At 51.0% G+C, this 24,188-nt stretch overlaps 3 protein-coding genes across 3 annotated transcripts; 2 read left to right on the forward strand and 1 right to left on the reverse strand.

The window, feature by feature from the left end:
- Positions 1-5,915: 5,915 nt before the first annotated feature.
- LOC309679545 (fibrinogen-like protein 1-like protein) lies at positions 5,916-8,110 on the forward strand (the record flags this gene model as incomplete). Its single annotated transcript, XM_082492893.1, has 3 exons — positions 5,916-5,919; positions 6,417-6,533; positions 7,482-8,110. The coding sequence occupies 3 exons, from the start codon at positions 5,916-5,918 to the stop codon at positions 8,108-8,110; spliced, it is 750 nt and encodes a 249-aa protein (XP_082349019.1).
- Positions 8,111-11,702: 3,592 nt separating this feature from the next.
- LOC309679810 (fibrinogen-like protein 1-like protein) lies at positions 11,703-14,376 on the reverse strand (the record flags this gene model as incomplete). The annotated part of the gene is made up of 3 exons (XM_082493227.1): positions 11,703-12,337; positions 13,323-13,442; positions 14,307-14,376. 3 exons carry the CDS (start codon positions 14,374-14,376, stop codon positions 11,703-11,705), a joined length of 825 nt encoding a protein of 274 aa, XP_082349353.1.
- Positions 14,377-18,706: 4,330 nt separating this feature from the next.
- On the forward strand, positions 18,707-24,174 carry LOC309679546 (fibrinogen-like protein 1-like protein; the record flags this gene model as incomplete). The annotated part of the gene is made up of 4 exons (XM_082492894.1): positions 18,707-18,710; positions 20,155-20,298; positions 22,392-22,454; positions 23,546-24,174. The coding sequence occupies 4 exons, from the start codon at positions 18,707-18,709 to the stop codon at positions 24,172-24,174; spliced, it is 840 nt and encodes a 279-aa protein (XP_082349020.1).
- Positions 24,175-24,188: the final 14 nt, after the last annotated feature.

Genomic DNA, 24,188 nt, shown 5'->3' on the forward strand with positions numbered 1-24,188 from the left:
ATCCCATTGGTGCATTTGGTCCCAAGCAATTGTTAAAATGCTTCCATCACCTGGGCTGACATTTCATCTGTATTTAAATCTGCAGTGCTGCCAGTGCTGGCTATGGTTGAGGAGCCTGAGCTGCAATCCCTGAGCTGAAACCTAAGCCTGTGCTCCCCCATCCCGCAGAGGCTTGTCCTGACCCAAGCAAGGACCTTCTCCTCTTGCAGTCATCTGGTAACACAACGGAGCCACCGTGTGCTCATCCTGGAGTCTGCAGCTCACATTTCTCATCCGAGTAATAACATTTCCCATTAGGAGCGCACTGTGTTTTTGTGATCCCTGCCTATTTCTTTTGTGGCTAATAAGCGGACTGGGCAGGGGGTGGGGTGGAAATCACACTCCCTTCAGTCACAGGTTGTCCTCAGGTGTACGGCTGTGTGAAGCAAAGGGAAGGGGATGAAGCTCTTGCCATCCTGAATGCTGATGACAGGAGCATACACAACCAGGAAAGGAAGGTGACAGAAAGATGCTGCCACCAGGCATGGGCTCTCTCTTCCTCTCAAACCTCTTGGGCTCTTTTTTTGTCTCTGCCACAGGCCACGGCAAGTGCTGGAGGGGCTCAGCACAATGTGGAGCAGCCAAGGGCAGAAAAAGAGCTGGTTTGCTGCGGTCCCACAGTGGAGGGCTTGCTATGTGCTTATTTGCTACATGGAGTGCAGTGACCCTGTTCTCCAGGCCCCTGGCTCCTTATTGCATGCTCTGGAGCCACTGGGGCCGGGGGGTGGGGGGTGTTGCTCAGCTATACAGCAGCAACACAGACAGCCTTGCAGGAGCTCTAGCAGAGAAACAAGCAGCTGCTGAGCAGAAAATCCAGTTCCTGAGACTGTCCAAAGGGACTGGTGCAGGGGACTGAACCCTTATGGCCCACTGCAGGTTAGGGCTGACTGAGGGTCTCAGTGATGAGACGGCCAGAGCAGACCCTCCCCAGAGACTGAGGCAGATGTCAGGCCTGGCTACAACTTTAAGAGGAGGCTGGCGGTGCATCAGAGAGTGTACCAACATCCTCAGAGGTGATGTGCCATGGCTCTGAAGCACCTACCTTGCCACCCCAAGCAAAGGAACACATGAAATTACCAGCCCACACTACTCACCCCAAAAGCAAAAAAGTACATGGAGTCAGGGGATGTGTTTTTATTATGTATGTTTACATTATGTTTTTCTTATATATTTCGTGCAAACGAGCAAGAAATCAAGCAAAAGTAGCAGAAGGCTTGTATGGATGAGCAAGGAGTTCCTAAGTAAGCTCAGACATACAAAGAAGGTGTTCAAGAGATGGAAGGAGGGTGTGATGGCTGATGGAATAAAGAGATAGTGTCCAGTCATTCAGGGGTGGGGTTGGGAAAGCCAAGGCTGGCCTGGAGTTGAATCTGGCAAGGGATGTGAAGGGCAGCAAGAAAGATTTCTACAAGTACATAAACAAAAGGTATACCAGGGAAAACGTGGGTCTACTGCTGAATCCCCATTCAGGGGCCCTGGTAACACAGGACGTGGAAAAGGCCAAGGTATTCAATGACTTCTTCACTGCTATCTTTACTGGGAAGACCCACCTTTAGGAATCCCAGGCACAAGAGATCAGGGGGAAAGTCTGAAGCAAGTAAGGCATACTCTTGGTGGAAGAGGATCAGGTTAGGGAAAGCTTAAGCAAACTGGACATACAGAAAGTCCATGGGCCCTGATGGGATGCACCTGCAAGTGCTGAGGAAGCTGGCCAATGTCACTGCAAGGCCACCCTCAATATTCTTTGATTGATCCTGGCAACTGGGAGAAGTGCCTGAAGACTGGAGGAAAGTAAATGTCGCTCCTATCTTCAACATCAAGAAGGAGAACCCAGAGAACCACAGGCTGGGTAGCCTCGCCCTGATCCCTGGGAAGGTGATGAAGCATTTCTGAGCACATGAAAAACAAGAAGGTGATCTGGAGAAGTCAGCATGGATTTACAAAGGGGAAATCATATTTAAGTAACCCGATAGCCTTCTACAATGAGGGACCAGCATGATGGATGAGGGGAGAGCAGTGGATATTGCTTACTTTGATTAGTAAGTTTTTGACACTGTCTCCCAAAACATCCTGACAGACAAACTGGCAAAATATGGGATAGATAAGTGAGCAGGGAGGTGGACTGGAAACTAGCTGAATGGACAGGCCCAGAGAGTGCTGATCAGTAGCACAAAGTCCAGCTGGACATCAGTCACCAGTGGTGTACTCCAGGAGTCAATCCTGGGGCCACCCAGCTACAAGGTAGGTCTGCAAAAAAAGTCATGGAGATCTTGGCAGGCAAGAAACTGACCATCAGCAAGCAATGTACAGTCATCATAAAGAAGGCCAACAGCCTTGTGGGCTGCATTAGGAGTGTTGCCAGCAGGTCGCGGGAGCTGATTCCTTTCCCAGGCCATACCTAGAGTCCAGTTCTGGGTTCCCCAGTGCGCGAGAGACATGCACATCCTAGACAGAGTCCATCAAAGGGCCACAAAGATGATTAAGGGACTAGAGCATCTCTCCTTTGAGGAAAGGCTGAGAGAGCTGAGACTGTTCAGCCTGGAGAAGAGAAGGCTCAGAGCGGGATCTTATCAATGTATATAAATACCTGAAGGGATAGAACGAAGAAGTAGAAGCCAGGCTCTTTCCAGTGGTGCCCAGTGCCAAGACAAGAGGCAGTGGGCACAAATCGACATACAGGCAGTTCCATCTGAACACAAGAAAAATTTTTTTAACTGTGAGAGTGGCCAAACACTGGCACAGGTTGCCCAGGGAGGGAGTCTCCATCCTTGGGGATATTCAAAACCCAACTGGACACTTTCCTGGGTGGCCTGCTGTAGCTGACCTTTCTTGAGAAGGCAGTTGGACCAGGCGATCTAAAGAGGTCCTTTCCCATCTTGCCATAGCATCCCAATGAGATGGCAAGAGAGGCCATCACATTGCCACCTGCCTCAACAAACCCCTTTTTTCCCCAATGCCAGAAAACATCTTACCTCAATGGCAGCAGAGGGCCTGGTCAGGCCACACTTATTGAGTCCCACATTGCAGTACCCTCTATCCTCAACGTCCTGGATGGGCATACCCTCCAAAACAATCTTCTGGTTGAATCAAGAGCCTCCCATAGGTTTGTGGCCTCTGAATTTGCCCAGAGCACGCAGACCCTTACCCAACTCACCCCAAGCACTGTTGCTGTTACAGATGGGAGAACACATGGTGGAGCCGTAACCCAAGAGACCTTAGAATAACTGTGGCACCCGGGCACTTAGAGACTATCATGTGACCCTACTTATGGAATCACAAACCTGTCTTTGGCACTTGGGATCCTTGTCCTTCCCAGTGGGAAGGGAAGACCCACATCCCAAGGCAGGAACTGGCCCGAGGAGCCATCAGGGGTTGCTTCCCCTACCACAGGGCTCTGCATGGGTTGTTCTAGAGATTCCCTGCTTGTGAGAGCAGGCCAACGCCAGCACCCTGGAGTCCTTTCCCCCTTCTCAGAGAGTAGTTCACTGAGTTAAGTAGTTTAGCTGGCCCTGTCCAAAGTCAGCTCCTTCACTGAAAAGGGCCGTTGTGAAAAAAGCTCAAAGTGAGGGCCTGCTCCTCCTTCCCCTGAAGAGCTGCTTTTAAGCTGTGCCTTTACCACCACATGGCAGCTGTGCAGCAGCTATGTCTGTGCCCAGTCTCGTTTCTCCAGTTCTGCCCCTGACGGGACCCGCTGATTTGACCTCCAGGCTTGACCTCAGCCCTTCCCTGTCTCTGCAGACATGCTGGGTCTGTGGCCCCAGCAAGCAATGGACTGGTACTATCTCCAGACCGGAGTCTTATCCTGACTTTCTACTGAGCATCCTGCACAAAGAGGTCCCTGCTGCCCAGGACCCTGCTGGGGCCTCTGGGGTGACAGGATTTGCAAAGGGAAACAGAGTGCATGAGAAGGCAGTGGAGGGCTTGGGAAGCATCTGAAGGCATACAGAGGGCTCCAGCATGAACAGGAAAGCAAATGTAGGACACTGGGATGTCCTGCAAAGAAAATTAGGGACTCTAGGTGGCACCAGAAGGCAGTCAGAGGGGTCTGAGGTGTACAGGAGAGAAATCCGAGGCCTCTCAAGGTGCATCTTCTTTTGGGGGCACCAAAAGGTAAATGGAGTGATTCTTAGGGGATGAGAGGACCAAATGGAAGCCCCTGCATTGCACCAGAGATCAAATGAAAGACCCTGGGGAGCATCAGAGTGCACTTCAAAACCATTTGTTCAATTCTGTGTGCATTCAGATCCCTTCCATTCCCCTCCACACAGTCTCTATTCCCCCACATGCCACTGTGCTCCCTTCCATTCTTCTCTATTCATGCTCAGGGTCCCTCTGTTACCCTCTGTGGACCCTCAATTACTCCCCATTCCCTTTTGAGTGCTTGTAGATCCTCTGTTCTCCCACTCCCTGCCATCCTTTCTGAGTGCCTTACATCCAAACCATGCCCCCTCTACATGCTTTCAAATTCCCTATATTCCCTTCTGAGTGCTTCTAGGTCCCCTCAGACTCATTCTGTTCACTTCCAAGTACTTTCAGATCCTCTCTGTTCCTATCCAGCTGCTTTCATATCCTCTCTGTTCCCTTTGTTGTTCTCTCTTGGAACCCCTCTGCTGCCCTCGCACAAACTGATTCTCACCATTCCCCATCTTGTATGCTCGAGTGTCCTCCATTTCTTTTTGTATGCATCCATATCTCCTTTGTTCTCCTCCTCAAATACTCAGTCTCCTCTGTCCCTTTCAGTGTCTGCTTAGCGCTGACTTCTCCCCTTTGTGCACACTCACATCCCTCTTTTCCATGACAAGTGCCCTTAGATTCCCATTGTTGCCTTCTATCAACACTCAGATCCCACCCGTCCCTTCTGTTGGTGCTCAGTTCCTATGGGTTCCACTGTCAGATCCCTTCCAGTCCCTCTGTGCACCCTCAATTCCCCTCCATTCCCTCTCCATGCACACAGGGTCAAGCTTCCTGCTTTCCCCTCTGTACGTGTTCAGACCCCTCCATTCCCCTCTGTACATGCTCAGATCCCTATTGCTGCCCTCCATCTGCCCAGTTTCACTCTGTTCCTGGGCAGACACTTGCTTTCCTCTGTAGCCATCCATCCTGCATGACCAGTCTCCCAAACCCAGTGCCCCAGAGACCACAGCAGTCTCAGCTGGCTTACAGAAACCTTTTAGCCAGTGTCTTTCAGCAAGCCTGTTCAGTTGCCTCCTTGCAGATCACGACTGTGGCCCACTGGGGAATAGGGACTTCTCCTGCACCCCCGAGACAGAGATCCCCTCTGCCACAACACTCTGCCTGTTGTCATGTGGTCCAGAAAACACCAGCTGCTCCAAATACTGTCCCACAACAGTCAGTCTCTCTGGGAGTCTCAGGGCTGCTTTGACTTCCCCACCAAGAGGTAGGCTGGGCTTGTCAAAAGCACCTTAAACAAGAAACAATTGACCTGGCAGCACCCTGCTGTAATGGTGGGAGGCGGGGACATCCCCAGTGTTTGCTCACCACAATGGTTGGTGACTGGCATTCAAGTGTTTATTTACTGAGCTGCTCTTCAAAACTCCCAAATATGCTGTTCCCAGGGGAAATTCCACCCAAGGAGCTAAGCACTCACAGAAGAGACCATTCCAAGGACTTCTGCTGGCACACGGGTTATTTTCTTTGCAGCTCTATGCACCCAGAACCACAGGCACCTTCATCTCAGCTTGTGTTTTCTAAGGGCACAAAGGAAACCCAGCCTGATTCCCGCCTCCAGGAGAAAGGAAGCTGGGAAGGGGGTAGGACCCACTCACCCCACCCACTGCAGAGGGCACTACAAATGCCTCTGTGAGACCTGCCACTCCACAGCTTTGTGCTCCAGTGGGCATTTCTGCCTGGACGTCATGGGTGAGTACCGGGCTGGGTAGCGGGGCGCTCCTTGCTGGCGATGGGACAAGCACAGGTAGGGCAGCCCAGCACTGGTCCTCGCACACTGATGGGGAGCAGTGGCACCAGTGCCCTCTGAGAGCAGGCTCACCTGCCCCCCCTTCAAACACCAGCAGCTTGTGCCTTTCCTTCTGGCTCACCGCAGCCAGTCCCCTGCTTCAGCAGCCAGGAATGAAACTTTGCTCAGTCAGTTGTAGGGTGCTCTGCTCCACCCAAAGCTATCGTCTCATGCATGACTTTTCAGGAGCTGGTCAAGGGGAAAAGGTAAGGTTGTCTACCCCTTGGGCAAAAGAGTTGAGGGCTTTGGGCAAGCTTTCCAGCTTGCATGGACCAGTCTGATGCCGCCCAGCATGCTTGGTGCACTCCTGCGTCTCACATGGTTGTGTTACAGTGTGCAGTGCTGGAGCCATTGGATGGGGGGTCGCATCTCATCTTTTCTCCATCTTTTCCCTTTCTAGCAGCCCAGTGCCTTCTACTCCTGGCTTGCGCACTGGTCTTGGCTGCCCCAGGCCACTCCCTAAACATCTTCAAGAAATCTCCCTCCAACACTTCAACGAGTGCTCTGAAGAAAAACAGTACGTAGCATCCCGTGGGCATCGCTGTGCTCTCACCGACCCCTTTCAGTTCCTTGGTCTGGGTCAGCCCTGGCTGGTGAACAGCCCCAGCCCATGCTCTGGGCCAGTGGAGGCTTGGTAAAATGGCACTTGGGAGAGGGTGTGTTATTGATGCCTCAGATCCAAAACACACCTCCATAGTGTTATAGGCAGGCAGGCTGACGAGAGGTGGCATCAAACCCAGGCTTTGCCCAGCTGGGGAGAGGAGCTCTGCCCATCCATTAGGATGACCTTAACTGCAGTGGGAGGTCCTCCAGTAAGCAAGCTGAAAGCATAGGGAGACCACACCTGCCAGAACAGGGGGGATCCAGTGTTGTGTGCTCATGTACCGTCAGGTCCAGGTGGGGAAGTGCTCTACACCCTCCCTAGCCCTGGCCCTGCTCCAGGATGGAGGATGGTGGATGTGGGGCAGTGTACCCAATGCAGGCTGCAGTGCTCTATGCGTGCATGTGTGTGTGTCTGTGTGTGCAGTGTGCAGGCTGGTAGGGGTGTCTGTGTGCTTGAAGGGGTAATTTTTCTCCTGTTCCCTCAGTTACAGGCAGAGGCAAGCTCCTCTTCATCTTCCTCTCCAGCATGATCCTGTTTTAGTGACACAACCCCTTTTTCAGTAGACCCAAAGGAGCCCACTAGTGTCCATATCAGTCTCCTGGCCTGATACCAGCATAGCCCATTGGGTCTGGGGCCTTCCACTGGGGCTGCCTCCTGTTAGGTGTCCCATATGGAAGAGTTGCAGAGGGCTGAGGCCAACCCACTCTCACCTCCAGCCAAGCACATTGACCTCTCTGGGCTGGGACAGCTGATTATCCCCCAGGTACTCTGGCCAGACATCCCTCTATCCTGCCACAGGGTGAAACATGGTCTTGTCCCGTTGCACAAGCTTTTGTTAAATCACCCTCTCTCCTGCCCCAGGTTGGCCCAAGGACTGCAGTGAGATCCCCTCTGGCAGCCCCAGTGGTGTCTACATCATCCAGCCCACAGGACTGCACCCCATCATGGTGTACTGTGAAATGAATGGGACAGACAGGGGCTGGACGGTCATCCAGAGGAACCGTCAGAGCACGGAGATCACCTGGGCCGAGTCCTGGAGCACCTACAAGTACGGCTTTGGGAACGTGCACACCGAGTACTGGCTGGGCACCGAGTACATCCATCAGATCTCCAGGCAGAAGGTCTACCAGGTCAGGTTTGTCATCTGGGATGCCACAGACAACATCAAGTTCACAGACTACAACCTCTTCAGCCTGGAAGATGAGTCCCACGGCTACCGGCTGAGGCTGGGAACATATTCAGGAACAGCAGAGGATGCCATGGACTCAGACAATCCCAGGAATGTGCACAACAACATGAAGTTCTCCACAAAAGATCGGGATCAGGACACTTACAGAGGGAACTGTGCCTCCCGCTCTGGGGGCGGGTGGTGGTACTCGGCGTGTTATTCTGTACAGCTGAACGTGAAGGGGGCCATAACATGGGGCAGCCTGTGCAACAGGAACTGCAAAGCTTCTGCCATCCTCATCAAACCAGCTCCGTACCACTAGTACTCTTTCCCCCTCCCATCTGCACTGGGCCAGAGCAGTGCCCTGCTGCAGCCTGTTGCTGGCTGGGGGGATTGGGGGTGAATAGGATTGTTCCTGTATATCAAGAGCTGTTTTCTTCTCTTCTTTTCTTGAAAAGTAGCAAAGCTCCCTGCTTTGTCTCTGGACTTTCACCTGTGGTGGGTTTTTAGGGATCATTATTAGAACGATTCTTTATAAAATGCAGTGGTTTCCAAGCATGTTCCTTATGGGGAGAAAACTGTGCTCAGAAACTTAAAACCCTCCTAATCCGTCAAGGTCTCATTTTCTTTTTGCTTTGTGGGATAGATAGCTTTAGCAGAAAAAAAAATCAGTCATCACTAGATAACCTGATCTAAGCTGCTGCTCTGAGCCCAGGCAGGCCATGTACGCATTATATTCCTGCTGTAATCTGTGTTCATCCTGCAGAATAAAATTGCTTTCAGAACCTGCACAGACATGTGCAAATTTCCTTCATTTGTTTGTGAATTTCTCACAACTGTTGACAGTTTCTTGCCAGCAGCAGACCTGAGGCTCTTGGTGCAGTAAGAAAAGACTTTCAAATGAAAAAAATTTCATAAGACTGAAATGACAAATTAAAGACAAACCTTTCACTTAAAGAAGAGAGTTGGGTTTCAAGGTGAAAATCTTTCAAAAATGGAATGCAGTACCACATGGCCAAGAGCAAGCACTGAGAGCAGGGGGGAAGCATCAGCTCAGTTCAGCTCTACCAGTCATGACCTGGAGCTAACCAGAGACAGCAGGCCAGGCCAGGATCATCCTGCCTTGTTAACCTTGTCAATGCTGGCCCAGGCCTTGGGAGGTAACTAGAAGAGTGGAAGAAAAGGCAACAGCACTGTAAAGCCACATAGCAGTACATGGTTGGGATATCCAGGGCAGGTTTAAAAGCTGAGGCAACCTGACATGGCAAGAGTACCTGTCTGGCCAGAGTACCTGGGGGATAATCAGCTGTCCCAGAATCTCAGGAAGCCTGGATTAGCTTGGGTCCATATCAGCTTCCTCCAGTGTGGTGATATCTCTGTGCACTGGATAGCTCAACAGTGGACATGGTACCTGTGTTGTGGTCTCCCACTCCTGAGCAGAAGGGAGTCATGTCTTGCTGCCTGCACTCTTGCTAACACAGCCCAGGATGCAGTTCACCTTCAACACTGCAAGGCTGCATTGCTGACTCCTGGACAAATTGCTATTTACCAGGAACCCCAAGCCCTATTCACAGAATAAAAGAATGGTGAGGAATGGAAAGGACCTCTGGAGATCATCTAGTCCACCCCCCCTGCCAAAGCAGTGTCACCTAGTGCAGGTCGCACAGGAATGCATCCAGGCGGGTTTTGGATTCACACAGTATCACAGTATCACAGTATTCCTCCAGAGGAGACTCCATAACCTCTATGGACAGCCTGTTCCAGGGCTCTGCCACCCTCAAACGAAAGAATTTTTTTCTCATGTTCAGATGGAATTTCCTGTGTTCCAATTTATGCCTGTTGCCCCTTGTCCTGTCGCTAGGCACCACTGGAAAGTGTCTGGCCCCATCCTCTTGACACCTGCCCTTTAGATACTGATAAGCATTGATGACACCCCCTGTCAGTCTTCTCTTCTCGAGGCTAAACAGATCCAGGTCTCTCAGCCTTTCCTCATAAGAGAAATGCTCTGGTCCCTTGATCACCTTTGTAGCCCTCTGCTGGACTCTCCAGCAGTTCCCTGTGTTTCTTGAACTGGGGAGCCCAGAACTGGACACAGTACTCCAGATGTGGCCTCACCAGGGCAGAGCAGAGCAGGAGGAGGACCTCCCTTGACCTCCTGGCCATGGTCTTTTTAATGCACCCCAGGATAGCATAGGCCGTCTTGGCCACAAGGGAACATTGTTGGCTCATGGTCAACTTGTTGCCCATGAGGACTCCCAGGTCCCTCTCTGCAGGGGGACTTCTGTCAAGCCTCTCCGCTCCAGTTAGGTTGTACATCCAGGCTGGAGTACAAATAACTTTTTAAACTAGCAGACATGTCTCCCAGTCCAGAAATGCTACTCTCAAGTCAGATCACACTGGGAAGCCTTTCTCAACCAGCAGCACCCTCATACATGCATCAGGGCTTGCAGGCCCATCAATGCCTCCAGGGCAACCAAGGTTGCCTGTTCAGCCTCTTCAGGAACACTGCACTGCCATAGCTCTGCAGAGTTCCCTAGGACTCCATTCACAGATCTTGGCCTGAGAGTCCCAATTTGTTCAGGATTCACAGCCACAAGCCTTCCTCGAGCTCAGCTTTTCTTCCAAAGACAGAGGAGAGGAACCGTGGCTTCTTTCAATCCCCAAATTCAATCTTCATCACAAAGGAGATCCATAGCCACATTCCCCTCTGCAGCAGAGTATGATGGGACAGACTTACCCACATCTCTCATGCCCTCAAGGAAGCACACCACCTCTCCACATGCCAATCTGTGGTGATTTCTTCCCTTTTGCAGCATAGAGCAACCACCCAGCCACGGACAGGGGCAAAATATGAGCAAAGGTTTTGCAAGATACTGGGCTTTGCTGGCCCTGTTGGTTAATCATGGCCTTACAGCCACAGTTCAGTGCACAGTGGCTGGAACAAGCCATTGGAAGCAATATTGCGTTCAGAGACCTGAGAACCTAACCACAGACAGAATTAGGTACTCGGCTGTGTACAACAACTGTACCGAAGGGAGAAAAGCTCGTGTTACAGGCTGATGCTGGGGACAGTCAGCAGCAGGGAGCATGGGTGTTAGGACTTTCACTATGGAACATTGAAATATTTCAGAGGAAAAAAAAAAAAGAGAAGAAAAATCAGCAAAAATTCACCTGCATGCCACGCTGACTCTGCACCAGCTCAGCCTGGGCACAGAATCAGCTCCACAACTGACCTGGCCCAGCACTGCCCGAGCAAATCATCTTGAAACTGGCAGCCACCACATCAGACTTGGAAGTTGTGAGGTCTGCGTGCCCCAGGGACATCTGACATCCCTTGGGCAGGTGTGTCTCCTTGCCCAAGAGAGGACCTGCGTAATACACCTACTTTCCCCCAGGTCCCCCACCCTGGGGTCTAGACAGAGTGATCCCCCAACACTTATGTGCAGTGTCGCGGCGGCAGGCGGACACAAGGCAGCACGGTCTGGCTCCAGGGTTTATTGCAGCTGATTTCTCCCGCCATGGGTAGCAGAGCTGTGGGGCGTATGGGGCCCGGGGAGGGATCAGGGCCTGAGCAAAGCAGGGATACACCGATTGCACAGGGAAGGGAACTTGCACTGTCTCCCCCTCCCCAGGACAGGCGTGGGCGCACCCACCCCAAACCAGTGCCTGCGTCCCAGTGCTGGCCGGCACCGCAGCACTGGGTGAAGCTGCCAGCAGGCCTGGGGCTGGGGGCGATTGCTCCTGAGCCCCGGAGCTGCTGTGGTTCAGCTGGTGGGGGCGCGGGAGCTGTGGGCAGCACGGGACGTGCACCGGGGCTGGCCCAGGGCTGTTGGCAGGCACGGGAACAGGGCACTGAGCTGGGGATGGTGGCACTCCCACAGACTCCCGGGAGGCTGGGCGATGCAGCAGCATGGTCAGCACACGTCTGTGGGTTTGACCAGGATGAGGGAGGATGTGCAGTCGCCTTTATCGCAGAATCCTGGCCAAAGGATGTGTTTTTTGGCATTGAGCAGCACGTTCTGGCACCTGTCGTACCACCAGCCTCCGTAGCTGTTGGCACAGTTCCCACTGTACTGGTCCTGGTCCCTGTCAGTCGTGCTGAACTTCATGTTGTCGTGGATGCCCCCCTTCTTGGGGTGGTAGCTGGTCAGGTAGTCATCCCCATCACCAGAAAACCGACCCAGCCTCAGCGGGTACCCACTAGCCTCACTCTCCACCCTGAAGATGTCATACTCAGCATAATGGGTGACATTGGCTTTATCCCGCACGACGAAGCGGACCTTGTAGGTGCCCTGCTGCGTCAGCAGGTGCAGGTACTCGGTGCCCAGCCAGTGATCACCCCGCACGTTCCCGAAGCCATACTTGTAGGTGGTCCAGGACTGCTTCCATGTGATTTCAGTGTCATGAGAGTTTCTCTGGACAACAGTCCAGCCCTTGCCTTCGGTGTCCATGTCACACCACACCACACGTGGGGGTGACCCTGCTGGCTGGATGACGTACACCCCACTGGGGCTGGTCTTGCGGAGATGGCTGCAGTCTGCAGGGAACCCTGTGACAGTAGCAGCAGCAAACACAGGGTAGGGTGGGAGAGAGAAGGATTGTATGAGTCTGTCAGGACAATAAAGAGTTCCTGTAGGGGAGTGAGGACTGAGGACAAAAAGGGCTGGTTTTATCTGTGGTCTACTTCACCATGTAGAGTAGCTCATCCACAGTGCAACCAAAGGTCTTTAAGACAGTGGCCCTGGTAAGAGCCCTACGAGCTATTTCTCATGACTTCCTATTTCATTTGGAGTCTTCTAATGCATCTGGCCAAGAAAAGAGGGGGAAAAAAGTCTTCCAGATGCCAGTGATGTCCTCCAGGTATATCTGGCCCTCACACAAGGCCATTGATATATTAAGCTGCAGCTCTTGCAAGGATCAGAACTGTCCAAAATGCTCCACTGGGTGATGATATGTAATGAAAATTTATGTTTTCCCTGGGGATCACAGTATTGCAAAAGAAGGCTAAGTTCTACCTTGATTTCATAGGGATCTCAGCTTGTTGCAGTTTATCTTTTAGCAGAACTGATCTGTTGTGACTTACTTGCCAAACTCATTTGCTGCCTAATTTGTTTTTCTTGTTTTGTGTCTAATGAGGGACAATTTGCTGTGGGTAATCCCAATTCAGCCCATGAAATCTTGCTTTTCTTGGGCACACAGGACTTACAGGGAATGTAAAAAAGAGCTTAAAAAACCCCAAAATGCTGGGAGAATCTCTCCTCAAACTGAAGCGTAAAAAGACACAAGCACTACAGAGCAATCCTGGCATGGAGCCACCAGGGGGATAAGGATGGCTTGACATGTGCCAGATGGCTTACCTTACAAGACACAGCCCAGGGGGTTTTGTGTAAGAGTTCTTATGTTGTGCATCAGCCTGGGTGCATGCTGGCCTTCCTAGTACTTAGTAGATCTGAGAGTCAGCGCTGAGCTAGGGGGACACCTTCCTGCTCTGCACCTTGGTGCTCAGCCAGTGTCCCCACCTACTCCATACTCACCACTCCGGGAGCTGGCAGTGGGTACTGCTGGGCCAGCACTTGCACAGAGGAGAAGCATCGCCACCACTGTGGGTAGGAGGATAAGGTCCCCACGGATCCATCTTGTCCCAGCCTGGAGCCCTGGGAAGGAAAGTGCCCATCCAGTCAGGATCCCGGGGCAGCCCCCTCTTCCCCTGCCAGTGGCCCCCAGGAAGCCCACACCAGGGGAGGCAGAGCCACGGGGCACAGGCAGAAGCAGGGGGCCCCCGGGGTGGTGGGAGCTGTAGCTTCGGTGCAGGCTCTGTCCTGCAGGGGTGAAGCAAGGTGAGAAATGGCTTTGTCAACCCCCTGATCAGCCTCTTCCCTGCACCAGACAGCAACCTGCAGATCTGTTCTCAGAAATTACAGCCCAAGTGTAGCTAAGAGAGGACAATGACACAGCTAGATCTGGGGAGAGTAGCTTGCCAGGGGGAAGGATCACAAGAAACAGTTCTTTTTTGGAGTAGTCATGCTTAAGCCTTTTATATGAGCCACTCCAGCCCAATGACAGCTAGTGGGAAACCAGATCCAAAGGATGGGTCCTATTGCACAGATACCAGCTCCCAAGCAAACAGGAGGAAGTCTCCTGGGCCCACACAGTGACACAAGCCCAAACCCTCTGTGCTGGCCACCAGCACACTCTACACCCTGCACTAGCTCAATTACTGGGGAGATGCCATCATGAAATCTAGGTCTCCACATTAACCTACCTCGACAGGACATGGGAATACAGGGCATAGGTAGCCTGGGGAAAGCGTAGGCTGGCACCAAGCACGTGTGTCATTTGGTTTTTTGGTCTTGTACCCCCTTTTGCTACCAGAGTGCCTGGCAGCATGCATCACCCAGGCAAGATCACGGCTGTTGCCCTGCTAACCATCTTATGCCTCTGTATACTCACCCCAGTCAGGTCTTGTTTGAGCCCAGCACCACACGTGAATGCAGTGTGCTGCTGGGAAGATAACTCACCCATCACAACAGCACGGCTGAGCAGAGAGCAGGAACCCAATGGTGCACCCTCCCATGCTGAGCTTTCCATGCTGACTTTATAGGCACTGCACACACCCACTTGTGTTCACACTTATTTGCAGAGGCACAAGGAGGCACTTGCAGATTGTGACTTGAGCAGTTTTCAGATCCCATGACAGCACAACTAAACCCCCTGAGGGGAAGGAGGCATGCACTTCCAGCCAGAGAAGTACAAAATAATCCCCTCCATGGTGAGGGATTTCAATTATTGCCTCTCCCAGCTACACAAACACTACATATGAATTGCTCACTTGGACCAAATTCTGGAGAGCCATGACCAAACTGAAGTGGAGAGACCCAGCTTTTTAAGGACATACTCACAGAAACTAGCAAAGGAAGGGAGATTGGGCCTCCTATTTGCCCAGTCTCAAGGTGACCTTGGAAAGACAAGGACAGGTCCTCAAGAGACATGCCTGCTTTCTAACTCTCTGCTGGCAGGTTTCAGAATCAATGAGTTAAGTCATTCCCAATCCCTGTCTTTGGCCTCATGAGACCCTGCAGATTCCCCCCCATCTCCAGCAATGTCAACCAGGGGTTGTTTTCTCTACAGGACCAAAATGCTCTCAGGACAGATTGTTTGGGAGGGCAGTTCTTCATGCCAGAAGGTACAGACAGCTCCATCACTTTGTCAAGACAATTTTAAGAGGATAAAGATGTGGCTCTTCTACTTTCTTCTCCTTTGATTTTTTTTCAGATTTACCAGATGTGTTTTTCATGGCACAGCTTTAAACCTGGTGTTCACAACAAGCCAGTGTCAAGCTGAGGCTCCCATCAAACTCTCCGTACTGCAGGAGCCCGCATCAAGCAGTGCATTGGACAGTGGCTTCCAAACCTCTCTGAGGTAAGGGATCCCTGGACCAACTTCCATCTGAACCCTTAGATCTCACCCCTGCTTGCTTGGTTTGAGGTTGGGAGCCCTTATCCACAGCCTAATTTAGTTTGGGAGAATCATAAAAGCAGCACTCCCAAGCCTGTGGAGGGAAAAGGGCCCAAATTGCCCTGGGAAGAAGGACCCCAGGAAGAGGGGCCTTGTCCCCTTTCTGGGAGATCAGGGGACATGGGTGACTTAGGGGCTCCCATGGGCTGTCCTGGAGCTAAAGCCGGGCTAAGCAATGCAACACCTCAGGCTGTGCTGGGGTGCCTGTGCCAGGGCTGGCAGGCAGATGCTGGAGAGCCACAGCTGGGGTCACTGCTGGCAGCAGGGCTGACAGATGCAGCAGGAACACGGGCCCCACAGCTCATGGAGTGGAAGTCCTCCCCTGCCCATGTGTACAGCAGGCTCCACTGGGCTGCTCCAAATAGATGCAAATGGTATTGCCTTCAAAGAAAGAGTCTGTCAACAGGACAGCTTATCTACAGTCCAGCAGAGACCTTGGGTTTGACTTTAGCTCAAATATTCCAGTGGATGGTGTTTTCAAAGTTATCAAACAAAGGTTTTCTAAATCATGCTGATGTGGGACCTCTTTCTAAGAAGACAGCTGCAAGGGGACCTCTGAGCAGATGCAGGTTGGAAGCAGCGTTGAGGGTAACAACCAGTGGTTGCACTCCAGAGAGGCAGAGCACGGGGCACTGTGCAGGACTTAAAGGAGGAGAACAAAGGCATGGGTCAGCTCCCTGGGAGCAGCAAAGGTGGGCTACTCCCCACGGGCAGGCAAGTCAGAAGCCAAGGATGAACCCCAAGGAGCCAATGCCCTTGCTGGTGGGCTCCATCCTGCCAGGTCTGAGCCCAGCAGGCAGAGCTGAGTGTTGGCAATAGCTCCAGGCAAGGCAAGCAATCAATGCAGTCCAAGATCCTGGACAAAAGGACACAGTGCAAAAGGCAGGGCTGGAGATAAGCTATCAACATGGATCTGAGCAGTCCATCCAGGAAATAAGCTGTCTACAGTGTAGGTCTAAGATCCATCCAGAAAACAAGGACAGAGAGCAGACAGGAGACCGGTACTCATACAGTGTGGCTCAGGTTAGGACTGAAGGTCCAGGGCCAAGCTGAAATAGGTCTCATGGGCCCAGGTGAAGGTCCCAGGTGGGACTGGTCGGTCACCAGCCATTAAGGCTTACTGGTGTACTCAGGGCCGTGACAGTAGTAATTAATCCCCAAAGAGCAAATTACACTGGCCTGGCAGGCTGCATGGGTCTCTCGTGCTCCATAGGTCCTCAGGCTCTATAGCTACAGCTATTGCTATAGCTCTTTGGGCTCACAAAATGGCTTTTCAAGGCACGATCTTTTTTCAGTCTTTGAACACCCTCAGGCTGAAATGTTTCTTATCTAATTCTAATTTCCCTTCCTTCCTTTATGTCCATTGCCTCTCATCCTATCCCCGTGCACCTCCAAGGACAGTCATAGAATCACAGGGTGATATAATGATTTAGGTTGGGAGGGACCTCTGGAGGCCATCTCCTCCAACCCTGCTCAAAGCAGATCTAAAAAATCAGGTCCAGTCAAGTCTTGAACACCTCTAAGGATAGAAATTCCACAGCCTCTCTCTGGGCACCTGTTCTAGTATTTGACCAACTTCATCTTAAAAAAAGTCACTATTTCTAACTGGAATTTCCACGTTCCAACTTGCTCCACCACTACTGGAATTTCCTTGTTCCACCACCATGCACCTCCTCGAACAGTCTGGCTCCATGTTCTCTGTATTCTCCCATGAGGTAGTTGTAGTCAGCAATAAGACCTCAAACCAGGACACAGTTGCCTGCTCTTCTTCAGATGGAGCAACCCAGTTCTCTCAGAGTCTTCTGACATGTCCTGAGCTCCAGGCCCCTGACCAGCCTGCTGGCCTTTGCTGGGCTTGCTCCAGTCTGTCAATACATATGTAATGAGGGGTCCAAAATGAGACACAGTGCTCTGAGGAGATGGACTCTGCTCTCCACCCTCCGACCAGTTATCTGCAGGCAGCAACAAGATCCCATCTCAGCCTTCCCTTCTCCAGGCTGAACAAGCTCATCTTTCTCAGCTTGTCCATGTGTCATGTGCTGCTGATTCGACTGTCTTGGTGGTCTTAGCTGGACTTCTTCTGGAGTTTTAGTCACTGTCATGCACAGGGGAGCCCCACACAGGACTCCAGACATAGTCTCACACACGGAAGCGCATGATCCCTTCCCTCACCCTCCTGGCTGCATTTTTCCAGATGCAGCCCAGGATGCAGCAATAAACAGATCTGTGCCACAGCTGTGGCTCTTTCAATGTCAAGTATACATTGAGCAGGAGCTGGGCCCCAGGGCATAGCTGGACTTGCAGAGAAATCCCCTCTATGGCCTCCCCCCTGCCTACTTTGCACATCCTAACCCTAACACTGGCCACAGCCTCCTGGAAAAGCTGCCCGGGGACTGGAAGTTGTTGGTGAAGCTCTGCTGAGGGTTGCTGCTTGCCTTTGTTTGCATCTGCCATTGAGCAGAAGCAGCAGCACAGCAGGGCATGACCAGGCAGCCACACCGCAAGTGAAAAGCTTGTGACAAAAGCCCAGCCTACTCCTCTGCAGGCTTTGGCCATATTGTGCCGTCCAGCACAAGGTGGATGCTGGGGTACAGGAATCCTCATAACTCAGAATACTGTGGGTATCAATCCCTAGGAAAATGATGGTCTGGCATTTTCTGTAAGAAAAGTGGTGTAAGCACTCCTAGTAGCAGAGAGGGGCTTGAACTGGTACCATTTTACATCAGTGTCACATCACATTTCCCAAAACTCCCTTGTGACTGCTGCAAGGGCCACAGTGCCAGGGGAGACCACAGTGCATGTTGCGCAAGAGGCAGCATGGTGGTGGCAGGCCAGGCACGTCAGGAGGCACCTGGAGTGGCACTTTCTGACGTTCAGTGCACAATTTGCCAGGAACACTAGAGTACCTCTTTCCCGAAGGGTCTAACGGGGTCCCCACTGGCTGCTCTGGAGAGAGTGATTTACATCTGATGTTTGATTTCCATCCAGGAGGGGGAATGTCATCTGGGTATTTACTCATGAGTGGAAATGTGTAGAGGTTCCCAGAGGATGCCGTTCCCTGGGGAAATCCTGCCAGAGCAGGGGGGGCAGCCAGGCACTGTAAATCACAGTTGTTTTAAGGCATTCGCTTATTGGCACCAAATTATTTGCTTTGCCTCTGAAGAAAGCTCTTCACCTTTGTGAGACACAGCCTTCATTGTCTGAGGACATATCACTTAATGGTGAAGAGCAAATAAGCCGTAAACCACTAGTCCCGTTGCCAACCAGAGGACAAGTGCTGTGGTTTGGGTCTCATGCCTCCACCCCCTCACCTGCTGAGCCCTATAACTTTCAGGCTGGACACCCCTCCAGCCAGGCCAAACCTGCTCAGCTTCCCGCTCCGCAGGGTCCCCGCAGAGACGGCATGGGTGAGTGTGGGATGGGATGGGAGGGGAGGGGACGGCACCGCTGCGTGTGGCTGCAAGTCACAGGGCATCCTGGCACTTCGGTTTCTGCAGGGCTCCCTTCTCTCCACACCCCAGCCATCCATCAACCCAGCTAAGGCCATTACATTGCCTGGGATAACTGTGCCCTGGGCTGGGGACTGGAACGGGAGTCTGCATGTTCTGCTATTTTCCAGTTGTATCAGTGGCAGATAGCCCATTTTACCAGCCATATATTTACCAAACATTCTTTGTAATTTTCAGTTCTTGAAGGGAAGTATTACATACACTAGAATAGAAAATGGATTTTATGTGTTTAAACATGTCTCTAAACACCAGTGTATCAAGATACTAAATGTTATGTGGGAATTGGGAAGCAAATCAGTTGGACTGAAGTGTGTTTAAAAGACCTTTGCTGTAAAACTGTAACCAGCACAGATTGGGTCAGCTCTGAGCATTTCCAGAAAGGGGTGCTTGTCTCTAGGGTGGCTGCAATCGCACACAGCAGTTCCAGGCCAGCATCATGGATCGTTTTCCTTCTCAGTCGTCTCAGGGAACGGTGCCAAACCCAGGGCAGTATGATAGGTTTGGCTCTGCTCCTTTTTGAACTTTGTGGAGGGATCACATTGGTAATCAGCCAGGGTGAGCTGCATGTATCATATTAGGAACAGATTTCTCCATGGGCACGTGTCTCCACAGTGTCCCACTCTCTAGGAATCACGATAAACTTCCTATTATTTCATTCAGATTTAACATTGCAAAAAGTGTGCTGGTTTCTCTAGCTGGTCTGAACAAGAACAAACCAGAGCAGCTGGCTACAGGTGGAAATTTTGAAGTAGCCATATAACCACATAAACGACATAATTTGCACCAGCCAGGCAGTAATTCCTGAAATTTGTGCTGCCCCTCTCAGCCATGCTGCTTTCAATCAGAGCAGAGAAACACTCACAGCCCTGGCTGAGGCTTGTTCCCACCCAGCCATCTGGGTTCTTACTGCCCACAAACCTGGACTGGAGGCAGGTGTAGTCCCAGCTTGCACCGTGGGAGTGTGTCACGGGAGCATGATGGCAGGTGGGAGGAAAGGGGATTCCTCCCTTCATGCTCACTCTGCTTGTTATCTCCAGCCCTGATACTTGGGTTTTATAGGGATTTCTGATTACAGTCACTTTGGGTTTGGACCAGGTTTTCACACTTCTGTCTCAAAAACCACCAACAGCAGGTGCCACCGCTGACAACTCCTGCCAATAAGTACACAACGGCTCATCTAAATGAGTGAATTTGGGCTTATGGCTTTGAGAGGGAGCTCTACATGTAAATAATTTTATTTTCCTATTTTACTCTGCAAGTAAAGGAGACAAGTGGGATTCAAGGCTCTCCAATGGAAGAGTTATGATCTCTTTCTTCTTTTTCCAAACTCTTCCCATTTCAGCTACCCAGTGCCTTTGTCTCCTGCTTTTCACCTGCCTGCTAGCCCTGGCAGCATCTCTTCCTGCCTTTGACATAAAAAACCTGCATCTCCTCAATGGCACGCTGGATGAAATTATGAATGTTCCCCCAGAGTCCTCCCAGCTTGGTAAGTACACCACTATATGTTTGCCAGGGAGTGGCAAACAAGGTCACGTTCAGTCAGATCCTTCACAGACCTCCACACCAGCCTAACCACACCCCTGTATCACAGAGGAAGGACTAAATACTGCTCTACGTGTGGGCAAAAATGCCAAAGCAATGTAGGCTGTCTTACTGGAACAAGAATCATCTCAGAGTCCTCCTCTGCTTACTGCCTGTCTCTTCTCCTGTCTGGCATGAAGTTCTTCTACCCATAAGTGAGTCCAATAGTCCAAAGCCCAGAGTTCACAGGATCCCAGGGGAAAGGACAGGTTTGGTCTCATTGGCAGCAAGACTGAGCCAAGGGTGTTCTGGGCCATGGGCTCTTCCTTGAAGAAGAGAAGCAGTGTTAAAGGTGTTAAGGCAAACAATCACAGTGTGTTTTGAGGACATGGAGAACAGTAGCCACCTCTGGAAATCACAAGGTCAGCAGAGACCTGAATTCAAGAGAGAATTGAATACAAAGAGGAACTAGCTAAAGTTACTACAAAGAATCTAAAATAGTGTCACTGACACAGAGCAGTCAGCCAGATGATGGTACAGAGTAACCTACAAATATCAGGGTATATTGGAGCAATGTGGAAGCTCTGAGAAATGCTCCTGGAATAAAACTGGGGGCTGTGGGTGGGACATGACATGACAGAAAGACCTGGTTCCCTTCCAAGGGAGGAAGAAGAGTTCTTGGCAGAAAAGCACGAGGTTCAAGTGTTTGATGCTGGTTTGACATCAGCCTTCACTGTAAAGGTCAGGTGTCGGGAAACTGCCAACACAGGGAGCACTTGTGACTAAGACAAGAGCTTGGGCTTCACCAAGAACTGCAAGTCTGAGTAGAGAAAGGGGATGTGCTCTGGGCTTCACGCTCATGTCTCGCTCAGACCACTGGTAGGGTGCTCTGAAAACATGAGCAGCATGAACGCAAGATGGTTAAGCAGGGAGGCATGCCAGAGAAGACAGGCTAACGTTCAAAAGTCTTGACTTGTGGAGAAGTGCTTCCAAATGGATGGGAAGTGAAGGAAGAAAGGAGCAGGGGCAGACTGTGGCTTACAAAACAAACATGAGTGAACAGCTTCATATGGCTGTAGTAAAAGTAAATACCATGGTAGGAAAGTCCTCTAGACCATGTTACATGAGTGTTTCCCACTCTGCATAGGCTTGGGCCAACCACCACATTCACCAGTGGGCTTCAAGACACATTTGGAGAAAGTAAAAAAGGGGTCAAAAATCTTGCAGGCAGACTGTGTCAGTGAAGGCTGAAGAACTGAGTTGTTTAGTCTCAAAATCAGAAAACCATGGAGGAGGAAATAACAGCAATATTATAGTCTGTCTGCAGGAAAAAGGGTACTCTGGGTGTAGTAAGAGAAGAAATAGGCTTATACACAGTGCAAGAAGCTTAAGTGAAACACTTCATAAGGGCAAGGATTGGAAAGCACCAGCTGAGAGTGAAAGCACGGAGCGGATATTTGAGGATGTCAGAGACCAGCAGTTGCAAGGTCAGTCATCTGTTTCAGAGAGGGGACAGTAAGCCTGTGATTCATCCCTCTGTTTTATAGCCATCAGTGGATACACACACAATGTCCTTGCAAAATAATTGCATTAATTCACACTAAACCATCCTCTTTTCCAGCAACACCCTTCAAATTCCCTTCTGACCCAGCTGAACAGAGCCCCTCTCCCAACTCTCGATACCTGCACCAGTTTTCTTGTGTCTGCTCTCATGTTTCTTCCCCTTCTAATCCCTCTTCTTCCTAAGTCCCTTCCTAACTGCTTCTACTGCACTTCAACAACCATCTTTCCAGTGTTGCCACCACCATTTGGGGTCTTTCCCACACACAGTGTGCCCAAATCCCTCCCACCAAGAAAGCAGCTGCCCCATTCTAACACCATGTAAATTCCTTTGAACTATCAACTGCCCAATATCTGAAATGGTAAAGTCTCTCTGGAACTAGGAGCAACAACAGAAAAACAGGAATATCATCTGTAGAAGATCATGCTCTCCCAGCAGGCATTTGACATGTCTGTTCTCAATGCTCACTCCTGTGTCCTCTGTTCTTTTCAATTCAGATAATGGTGGTGAACATGTTCGACAGGCCAGAGACATTGGCCACCACCCACCGGCAGGCCATGGTAAGTCTCTTCTCAAGGAGTACCTCTTCTCATAAGGTTTCACCATTGCCAGGAGCCCAGAGGCTCATGAAGAACTCTCAGCCATTGTAGCTCATGTCCTACATGTGCACCGGCTCCTCCCAGGAAAAATGTTGATTTTCTGATAGGCTACAGAGGTGCCACAGCTCATAACGTTGGGGGGACTCCAGCCATACCAGCCATATCCTGTACTCAGCAATTGATGACGATCTTCAAGCAAGGGGAATTTTCCACCTAAAGGTCCAAAGTGGAAAGTGATGATTTGTTATTGGCCCTTGGGAAGTGGTGATTGGTTATTTTCCTATTTACACTATACGGTTGAGTGGGTAAGACAGGGACTGACTACATTACTGAACTGACTGAGTAAACATTAGCCCATAGGACCACAAGATATGGTTTTACTGGGTAGGAATAACCAGTAGCAAAGGTACTGGGAGCGGAGCAAGTCTCTTCCCAGAAGTGTGTAGGTGCATTCAGCTGTTTTTATGTGTAAGGGGCTGACACTGTGGAGCATGGAAAGACCGTAATCACATCAAACAAGTCAGGAAGTCTCTAAAGAGCTACTTGGGTAAACCCAGAGAAAACCAATGGATTTGCCTTATTGAGATCACAAGGGCTGATGGATGTCTTGATCACACTCTCTCCAGGGTTTCTGAGATGCTTATAAAGCTCTAAAGCCTCCATGCTGTAACAGCAAATGGCTTTATAACCCAGATTTGCATTTGTCTGTGTGGTGATACACACTACAGGCAAATCACCGCAGCACTGCAAGACTGAATCCAACCTGACCTAGGGTGCGTTGTATGCTGGGTGAAGGCAATGTCTGGCTTGGTTTCACCAGGCCAAGACATTTTGGCAGCGTGTCCCCCTCGGTTTGAATCCTGTCTTGGGAAGATATGAAGCCCAACTCTTATATCGGTCATTTCAATACTTGGATTTACTCCTGTGAGCACATGGCAGGAATACAGCCCAAGAATGTGTGTGCAATAGGACATAGACACAAAAGAAATATCAGGTGCTTTCAGTGTCTCATTGTGTGGGATTTAACAACCATCTCTGTTTCCTGCTCCCAGGTTGGCCCAAGGACTGCAGCGAGATCCCCTCTGGCAGCCGCAGCGGTGTCTACATCATTCAGCCAAAAGGGCTCCACCACCTCGTGGTGTACTGTGAAATGAATGTGACAAACGGGGGCTGGACGGTCATCCAGAGGAACCAGAAAGACACACCAGTCACCTGGGCCGAGTCCTGGAGCACCTACAAGTATGGCTTTGGGAACGTGCGCAGCGAGTACTGGCTGGGCACTGAGTACATCCATCAGATCGCCAAGCAGAAGGTCTACCAGGTCAGGTTTGTCATCCAGGACTCCGCAGACAGCACCAGTTTCGCAGACTACAACCTCTTCAGCCTGGAAGATGAGTCCCACGGCTACCGGTTGAGGCTGGGCTCCTACACAGGGACGGCAGGGGATGCCATGACTTCAGACAATCCCAAGACCATGCATGACAACATGAAGTTCTCCACAAAGGATCAGGACCAGGACACTTACAGTAAGAACTGTGCCTACAGCTATGAGGGTGGATGGTGGTACTCGGCATGTTATTCTGTACGGCTGAATTTCAAGGGTGGCATGACATGGGGCAGCCTGTGCAAAGGGAACTGCAAATCCTCCCTTATTCTCATCAAACCAGCTCCATATTGTTAGTGCTTCTTCCCCCT

Source organism: Vanellus vanellus (assembly GCF_965231255.1).
Source record: "Vanellus vanellus genome assembly, chromosome: 19".
Classification (NCBI taxonomy): domain Eukaryota; kingdom Metazoa; phylum Chordata; class Aves; order Charadriiformes; family Charadriidae; genus Vanellus; species Vanellus vanellus.